Genomic DNA, 9,745 nt, shown 5'->3' with positions numbered 1-9,745 from the left:
GAACAAACCTCTGCAGGGAGGACTCCACAGACAAGCCCTCTTTTTAAACATGGTTTCTAATCTCACTAAAGTTTCTTTGTCCAGTGTATCCTCATTGTGTGTCACATCCTTAGCTCCACTAAGCTCAGCTGGTTTTATTTTTCTTTGGTTTACAAATGGCTTTTAGGCACCTTAATCAAAGTATATATGTAAAAATGAAATGTGTGTGACCAAAATGCTTTTGGCTTCTCTGTCTTATGACCTGAGTATTGGAAATCCCCATTTGCACCTTTTATGACAAGCTGTTGACGGCCAATTGGAACTCTTGGCGATGTAGAAGATGGTGATGGGTTCCTGTGGGACATGTTGCTGTGGCCCGGCTGAGGTAGCTCGCTGGTCAAACTGAACATTTACAGGCCGTGTTCCACTCATGTAACGTGGCGGTTGGTTGGACCACTCTTACAGAGAAGAAACAGCCGGACGGAGACGGATAACATCAGCTCCACAACTACAACAACACTTCCTTGTTTCTCACTGAACGATAGCTGAACTAACCAATCAGATGCTAGCAGAACAAATGTGAGGGAAAACACAGAGATAGATTCATAACTGCTTATGTAAGTAATTAAATATGCAAATACTGAGTGTGTAAACACAAATATGTAAATAATTAACTGTAAACACATTGTACTTTTTTTTTGTAAATTAACTCAATTGTATGAATTAACATGTAAACGTTACACTCATATATACATATGTAACTATAGTTATTTTTCTTGTTATACCATTTTCATCAGTAACTGTATCAGTGGAAAAATGTCACCATTTTTGGTAGTTTGTTGGATTCCAAAAAGACTACAATTCCATTGAGACCATTTTAAGGAAGTGACATCATGTTTAGGAGGAAACTCAATGGAGCAAGGTAGGGGGAGCATAAACTTTCACTCATGTATTTTTTCCATGTTCAGTGATGTTACCTGTTTGTTATATTTTTAAAGTTTGGTTTTTAGGCTAACTCATGAAGAATTTTGGTCCCATCAAAACCAATTAAAAATATATTTGATATAGTTATAACAATTGTGTTTAAGTGCAGAAAGTCAGCTATCTAAACCTAGATCACTCACACAGCTATGGCTAACTTAGCTCAAAGCTTCCCCCCCAGCAGCCCTGTTGGGGCTCTGGACCACTTGGAACCAGTCCACCATTACCAATGAGTTTTCCAGAGCCTTCCATCGGCTAACACAACGCTGTGGAGCTAGTTCTGGCCATGCAAGACTGGCTGGATCTTAATCAGGTTTTCTTTGTCAAACGTACCCCAGAGCCCTATTAGACCAACTCAAGTAGACGCTTGTCATGTTCCAGATGTGTTCATTTTAATATAACAACTGGATATTATATGCTATTAATGCTATCAAAGAGGATATTGTTTCAATATTCTTAAGTGTCAGTTTTCTTTTTGCATTTGTATAATTAGACAGGCCAGAAGCTGGACACTTGAGCCATTTATGGATTAATGTAAGTCATTTATCTCTTACCTTCAGATAATTATTTGAACCATTGTATCCATTACTTTTAGCTAACTACTTACCCATTATCTTTATCTAACTATTTCAACCATTTATTAACAAGGCTACTTTATCCTAGATATTTCATCCATATTTCCATTACTTTTATCTTCCTATCTCAACCATGGAGCCATTACTTTTAGCTAACGACTACTGATCAGAAACAATCCGATCATAGTAGTTTTGTGGTTTATATGTTGGAGAACAAAGCAACACCGAGCTCGGGTACAGTTCCCGATGTTCCTTTTCAGGCAACCATTAATACATTTCTATCTAGTAAAATGGTTTTTACTTTCAGCCAACTGTTTCAACTTCTCTGCATGCTCGCTAACAGTGTTCACACATTCTTAATCGCAACTTATGCTCAGGTGTTATGGCGGACACTATGTGCAGAAATTAATTTAATTATATATTTTTTTCTTTTTCGTCAAATCTGTTGATCCACCCCTAGTCCATCCACATACCCCCTGGCAAGTGTAGAGGTACCCCTGGGGTACAGATAGACTACCCATGTTTTGGGAATTACTGATGTAGTATTCACGGCAGCAGGCTGCTGAACTGTTGAAGTAAAATGGACTTCAAATAAACTCCAGTGTCCATGTTCCTGGTAAAAAGGAACCAAGTCCTACAGTGTGGCTCACTGAGGACTTTTCAGTTTTTGAAAACAGGTCGATGACAGAGAAGACATAAGCTTATTACAGAGACAACACTTGTTGGCAGGATCAGTTCTTTGTTGGTTGTTGGTCTTTTCATGGGAATTGTTAAAAATTAGAAATGTTTAGAATAGTAAACTTCCCGCCATGTCCTTTACATGTGAATGGTGACATTAGATCGTGGAGGTTTTATTTTGTATTTCACTGCCTTATATTATGCAAGTTTGGAATGTCGCCACTGTATGTGTGAGCTGGTTTATACAAGATTAATAAGCAAGTTTTTTGAGTAGAAATGGATAAATGAATAACAAAAACAAATATTGAATGCATGCTTTAATTTGAAAGTGTACAGTACCAGAGAATTTACAGATTTGTAGTCTTACATTCTGCTGTGTGCTTAAAGAATATTTGAACAGAAACTTGTTTTCATAACTGCTAACTTCAGATGAGATGTGTTGTTTCTAGCAGCCATAGAGCTTATTGATCCTTGTGATGTCCCAGGAGGACAAGCCCTGCCTCTGGCCGATCTGGACGTTAGCGTTGGGGACGGGGACCATCGTGGCTCTTCCGTTGATGGAGAAGGCGGTTTTGTCATAGTGCATGATGGAGCCGTAGTCATAGGGAGTGTTCAGGTTGTTGGTGTCCTGCTTGTTGAAGTTGTAGGCCTGAGAAGGGTTGATGTTTTCCCACACGATCCTGATGTAGCTGTCACGGTCGCTTCTGCACTGTTCGTGCTGGAAGCCCAGAGCGTGGCTGAACTCGTGCTGGACGATGCCGTAGTAGAGGCAGCCCGGCCTGCTGAGAGAGAGCACCTGAACGCCCCCCACTCTGCCCAGTGAGGAGAAACATCCTCCTTGGTTCTGCACGGTGATGTAGTCGTACTCGTTGGTACGGGGGACGAAGCGGATACAGGTTTTGCCGTGGAAGCCCTCCAAGGCGTTGCTGATCAGCTGCTTCTCTGAGCTGGTGTACTCACTGCTCACGACGTAGGGGACCATCACCTTGCCGCTGGAGTTTTTCTTCCAGAAGCAGTTCTGGGTATAGCACTTGATGGCGTTTCTGGTTCTGGGAGCCAGCAGGTCTCCTTCCAGCAGGATCTCATTGCTGCCGTTGTTGGCAGTCAGAATCCTCGTGGTCATGTCGATGGTGTCTGGGTCTTTTTCTTCATTGTCTCCTTCCTCCTGGAGAGGAAGTGCCTGAGAGAGGCCGAGCAGGAGCAGTAGCAGCAGGCTCGTAGAGGGACTCATCTTCAGGGTCGGTCTGGAGGATGTGGAGCTTCACTGGAGAGCTGCTGTGGAGAGACTCCTTGAAGCTTGATGTTTGACTCAGTTCAGTCCAGGGTCTTTATACTCTCCTCTACAGGTGTGTCTGCAGGAGGCTTATGGGTTGGGGTCTACACTGTTAGGCCTGAACAAACCTCTGCAGGGAGGACTCCACAGACAAGCCCTCTTTTTAAACATGGTTTCTAATCTCACTAAAGTTTCTTTTTCCAGTGTATCCTCATTGTGTGTCACATCCTTAGCTCCACTAAGCTCAGCTGGTTTTATTTTTCTTTGGTTTACATACGGCTTTTAAGGAACTTTTATCACATTATATATGTACAAATGAAATGTGTTTTACCGAAATACTGATGCTTCTCTCTCTGATCCATCCACCCATCTTCATCCTCTTCCTCCGGGCAGGGTCTCTTGATCCCTTCTTTGCTTCCTTATAGGGTCTTTTGAACCATTCCTTGTCTGGCCCCTCACCTGAGACCATTTTGCAGAGGAAGACCCTACCAGAAGCACAAAGCTCCAGATACCACAGCGCTCAGGTTCATAGGGACACACAAACCTCTCCACCACGATAAGGTGATGGTTCCTGGAGAGGGTTCACTTTCTGCTGACCTGCCTAATTGAAATCCCCATTTGCGCCTTTTATGACAAGCTGTTAAAGTTGTAGCAAAAGCTGCGTGTCCCTCTGTGAGGATGATAGACGGCCTATTGGAACTCTTGCATATGTAGGAGATGGTAATGGGTTCCTGTGGGACATGTTGCTGTGGCCTGGCTGAGACAGCTCGCTAGTCAAACTGAAAATGAATGCTAAATTGCATGAAACAGTCCATCCTATTGTACAAAACCATCATGGCTTCCCCTCCAACAGGGAACGCCAGTAACATCTGTTTACTGATGCATGCATGCTAATTTATTATACATTTTAATTAATCATTTTCTATTAGTTGGATGAAACTTTAGCACATTTCATTTTTTGGTGTACTTTCTGTTTTCTTCATTTCAAAACGAATAGGCAAGACCAGATAACTGGTCAGCCCACAAAAAACACCTTCGTTTTATAATTCTATGTGATTTTTAAATTATTGATATTTAACTATGCACCCAGGATGAGATATCTCTCTAAGATTTTAATTTCTTTAATTCTTCAATTTAATTATCGCAAATAAACCAACTTCACCTCCCTTGAGTCCTGGCCTCATATAAAGTGTAAAGATGAATTGTGAAAAGAATGTGTTTTTTCTCAAACGCGCCCCCTCCCCTTCAATCTCATCAGCCACCGTGATTAAGGTTTGGCATTGGGGATTGTGCTGTCTTTTTGGAGAGATATTTCAGCTGCATTTCTGACACTCTGAAAGGAGAGGAAGATAAAGGAGGCGTTGGGGAAAAAACTCCTTCCCGTTGTGTGAGTCCTAGAGAGGGCCTTGAACCCTGCCATTCACGCCTTTCTCTCCATCAGCTGAGTCTAATTGCCAGAGAGGACAGGAGACCCCAGGCCTGATCGTTCCTTATCCTCTTTAGCGCTTTCAGGCGAGTGAAAGGCGAGCTTCTGCTTTTGATCTTTTCTCTGATTCGCTTTTTCTTCTCTGTCATCCCTACCATCCTCTCCTCAGGAGTGACACCAGTTCCTTTCACTGCCTGCCCCCGTCTCCATCTGCCCAAAATAATGACCAAGGCCCAGGCATTATTAAACCGAGGTGGAGAAGGAAGGTCAGCTCTGGCAGAGGGAGAGGGAGGTCTGGATTGGGACTCCAAACTCGTCTAAGGAGGGGTGCCCCTATTCCACATCTACTCCGTAGCCTCTCTGTGTTCCCCCTAGATTCATCCCTTACCGTTTTCATGGCCTTAGCCTGGAGAAAGCCCATTCTTTAACAGACCACGGACGTGAAGGCTTGTCCTTTCCCAGAGCTGCTGCTACAATAAGACCCAAAGGCTGCTTGAGACAATGGGGCCTGTGTGATCTCTCAGCCAGACTCAGGATGAGACGATGCCTTGCTTGTCAGTCCCATGGGATGGTGGACCCAGTAGTCATTGTTGACAGCTAATGGACAGCATCTTTCCACTGGCAGGCCCCCCCGCAGACTGTGTCATTTTAGCTTGCTTAATAACAACACTCCGGCTGGACCGACTGAGGAATTCTACCAAGAGCAGCAGTTTGTTTGCAGATGAAAATCATTCCCCTCACAAATCTCAAAAGCTAACACTGGGGGGTGATTGGATGAATGCAGCCGGCGAGCAAAGACTGCATTCAGTGGGGGAAATTCAATATAACTTATGAAAAGAGAATTACTGGTCATATGTCTGAAAAGACCAGGATTAGAATCACTTCATTCAGCACGAACAAAACAATTACAGGCATTTGTTTTTCTTAACCTAGAGTGGAGACATACTCATCAGGAACAATAGTGTCATACATGCTGACATGTACATGGTGCAGAACAATGCAAAACATCAAGAAGAAAATACTCTGCGTAGGATTTGCATATACAGCAGTTAGAAATGCAGATCTTGTGTTTGGCATGAGTCTGATTAATGTAAGTGATGCTGGGACAGCCGTCAGCTTTCTGACGAAGGTCCAAGGTTCCCATGGCGATGAATTCCACGCTGTCATAGTGAATGCACATACTATACACTTATGTACATTTCATATTGGTTTTATTCATGTTCACCAGCACTTTCCCAGCACAAGTGCACCCATAGTGCTATTGAAGCAGTAGTTCAGACTGTGTTGTCCTACGTCCTTGTATTGTGTGCTTTTCAAAATGTTAATCACGCTGAGGGACTGTGAGATAAAAACAAAGGACATATAATAACCCTGAAGGGCATATATATGCCATCATTGCTAATATGCATGGTCAAAATGCGCAATAAAACTGAAAAGTCAGTGAAATTCTGCTATCAACTTCATCACACACTGGATACAATTAGTTGGACTTATATCATTGATGTGTTGTGAGATAATAGCAAATGATGTTTGCAGTGAACATCCTCTGCATGTAGTCATGAGGCATGCTCTTTGATTTTTCCCCCGCGTCAGGTACATCTGTCCCTATATCGATTTTTATTTGTCACACCGGTGACTTAAAAGGAAGTCATATTCAAAATGAGTGTACAACTCCAGTATGTCATTCTCACAACTTCTCTTTTTTTGAAGCCGCAGACAGCATTGCATTTGATGCCTGCCGACCTTAGAAACAGTTGTGCTTTGGCCCTTAACTTTCTACTTATATCATAATGACATTTTCTTGTACAAGACATAGGATTGAGAAATCTCAAATAGACTGAAATACTGAAGCACTTATTGATAAATACAATCATAGTTCAAAGGCATTTAATTCAAGTTGCCCTTTTTAGGAACAGTCAGAAATGCACATTTTGTGCAAACTGATGCAGCTTTTCCACTTCATGGAATGGCACGGCTCAAAACAACTCGCTCTATTTTGGTTTTCCATTAGCAAACTACAATTTTGTATACACTCGCCCCAGATTTAAAAAAAGTCACCCCACAAAACTACTATGTGCAGTATTATTGACAGCAAACATTTGTTGCTGATAAAATAATTTAGCGAGTTTCATGTTGAAGACGCAGGATCATCATGGCGATCGGGGATCTGTACTTAGGTCCAGTCCCGTTCTGATGCAGCATGCTAACATGTAGCATGACAATCTAACGTTCCGATCTTCTGCATGTATACCGTTTACCATGTTCAGCTGAATTGAGCGTATTGGCATGCTAATGTTTGCTGATAAGGACACATTAGGATTCATCCTCCGGGGACCATGTACTGTATGTCTTAATAGCATTTCATTGCAATCCATCTAATAGACCAACATTGCCAGCTGCTAGCAAAGCTAAAAGCACATAAAAAAAAGGATTATTCTGTGCATTAGTTCTTTTTAAAATATATTTCACTTTCTAGTAGTAGAGTGATAAAACGTTAGTGAACTAAACCACTGGGATGCCCTGGAAACACCTCCTGGAAATGGCTCTGAGAGGGAAAAGAAAGATTTAGAGCGGTCTCATCTAAATTACTGCAGAGGGCCGGAGGCAGGAAAGTGAGAATTTCATGTGCTGCCTGCTGGAGAGCGAACACATAGTTGTATTTTTCTTTCTGTATTTTCCGTGTTTTTGTTTACCCCTTTATATTTTTTTAATGTGTAGTGGTGAGCGGCTCAGGCGAGTGTGATGGATCCTGGAGTGCAGGAGGGGGGGAGGAGAGGGAAGGAGGGGGGGAAAGGGCAGAGTGTTAGGTCAGGCTGATAGAGATGTCAGCACTGCTTCAGTAATCTTGTGACGCCTAGGAGAGCAGCAAAAAAGAAAAGAAAAAAAAACTGGGAGGGAGGCGGACGGCTGAAAGACCGCAAGCTTGGTGACAGCAGAAGCAGAGACCACCCCAACAACAGCAGCAGGGGATGCTGGGAGGGGAGGGAGGGAGACCTGGGATAGGGGGGGGTTATGAAGCTGGAGGGGAAAGCTTATCTTCAGTTACACATTAGGGCTGATAGTTAACCCTGAGTGTTAGAAAGAGAGAGAGAGTGGTGAGTTAGTGGAACGCAGCGGAGGATTTAAGCCTTGTCTACCTTAGTTTACATCTCCAACGGGCTGGACTTAATTGTTGTGGTGCCAAATGTAATGTACCTAATGAAAAAAAAACTGTTACTTACAGCGGTAGGGACGCCAAATGAGATCCTTAAAAACTAGTAAAAACGGATTATTATGTAATACTGATGGACTACCATACCATGTGTCTCTGGAGTATATTTCATTGAGTAAATCGTTTTTAATCAGCACACCTACTCACACGCTTGGTTTATACACACGGTCGCGCTCTCCTACACACACACAGACATACAAAGACACAAACATTGCCATGTTGTGTAGTCGGCTGTAAAAGCGGAGCTTTTGGAGTCCGGCGTTCTGTTTAATGGCTGACCCAGTAATGAAATGTGATTCAGGTGCTAGATGGATATCTGCAGTGAAATATCTGTCCCTGGTCCCCGGCTGCCGCCCAGACGTCGCCTTCTGTTCGCTCCTGCTGGAAAGTGGGATTTGCCGTGTTTGGCCTTTTGTCTGGGACAATTATGTTCACCATTAACCAGCTTTCTTCTGTTATTGTTCATATCAATTAGAGGTGGACAGTAATTTGAGCTGATGGTGAAGATAATGCTAGAGGATTTAATGGTGATGTTGTGGTTATATGGGGGGCGATTAATGCCCCAAAGAAGGAGAAGTTGGACACTGTTGTCGACTCAGTTTTTTAAGATTAATTTTAGGCTTTTTTATTAGGTAGTGATAGTAGATAGAAAGGAAAGAGAGGGAGAGGGAGAGGATGCCAGGAAATGGCTGTGAGTTGTATTCAAACCCTGGCTGCTGCAAAGGACTCGGCCGACATGGGGCGCACACGCTAACGGGGGAGCTAGAGGTCGCCCCTTCACCCAGTTTTTGGATAAAACAGGAAGGTAACTTCCCAGAGTTGTAAAATCCTGCCTCATGGTATTTCTGACTACTGTGAAGTGTTTCTGTGTACGTAACCCTTCAAAACATGTAGTACACAAACTGGACTTCCTGGAGTGAAGTCATCCTGTAGATTTGGTTTTTGAACAGTCCAATGCTATATTCTGCATTTAATATATAAATCTAGTAAACAACAAATTATAATGACATTAGTTGCATTCTGTGAAATAGTTGTTTTTGAAAAAAGATTTGAAATACTCGATAATTTGCCACAATATTAATACGCTAGATCTATAATCACATTTAATTTTCTTGGTAGGACCTAAATAATGTTGTATTTTCATCTTCACCTTTACCTTTCAATTGTTACCAATTTTAGCGCAATATTAGTTATAGATTAAAAAATATAAACTAAATTATTATATATTTTTTTGGTTGAATAACATCCAGGGAGATGGAAGCATGTTTTTTGCCTCTGTAATATTTGGAATGTGAATTTGAAATGTGTCACATTTTTATCAACACAGAGCTTCTCTCGTCTAGAGTGAAGTCACAGTGTAGACAGTTCAGAATCAGAACCAGAATCAGAACGGGTTTTATTGTTTTATTGGTTTTAAGTGCGTTTTTAACACGTACAAGGAATTTGCCTTGGTGTTGTTGGTGCACGTCACACATTCTCTACATGGAATATTAAACATTAAAAGTATAGGTATAAACAACACAAGTATATGTACACAGTATGTATTACATAAAACAAATAAAGAATAAAGATAGAAATAAGAAAGAGTATTGCAGCAGAGAGAGTCCAGTACAGTGGCCTGA

At 42.0% G+C, this 9,745-nt stretch overlaps 1 protein-coding gene and 1 long non-coding RNA gene across 3 annotated transcripts in view; both read right to left on the bottom strand.

Moving 5' to 3' along the window:
* LOC117944512 (high choriolytic enzyme 1-like) overlaps nt 1-3,528 on the bottom strand; it is a 4,233-nt gene extending 705 nt beyond the window's left edge. The window contains exon 1 of one of the 2 annotated variants that reach the window (XM_034871378.1): nt 3,010-3,528. In XM_034871378.1, the coding sequence (XP_034727269.1) occupies nt 3,010-3,444 (435 nt within the window). In that variant the 5' untranslated portion in view covers nt 3,445-3,528. Of the gene's footprint in view, nt 1-2,515 lie in introns of those variants that run through there. The other variant, XM_034871369.1, reaches the window with a different exon arrangement.
* LOC117944530 overlaps nt 1-9,745 on the bottom strand; it is a 16,829-nt gene that overhangs the window by 1,743 nt on the left and 5,341 nt on the right. The gene's annotated exons all lie outside the window — the stretch shown is intronic.

Source organism: Etheostoma cragini, chromosome 1 (assembly GCF_013103735.1).
Source record: "Etheostoma cragini isolate CJK2018 chromosome 1, CSU_Ecrag_1.0, whole genome shotgun sequence".
In the NCBI taxonomy this organism is placed as follows: Eukaryota; Metazoa; Chordata; class Actinopteri; order Perciformes; family Percidae; genus Etheostoma; species Etheostoma cragini.
Note: the sequence above shows the minus strand (reverse complement) of the source record. Positions and strands in the feature narration are given on the sequence as shown.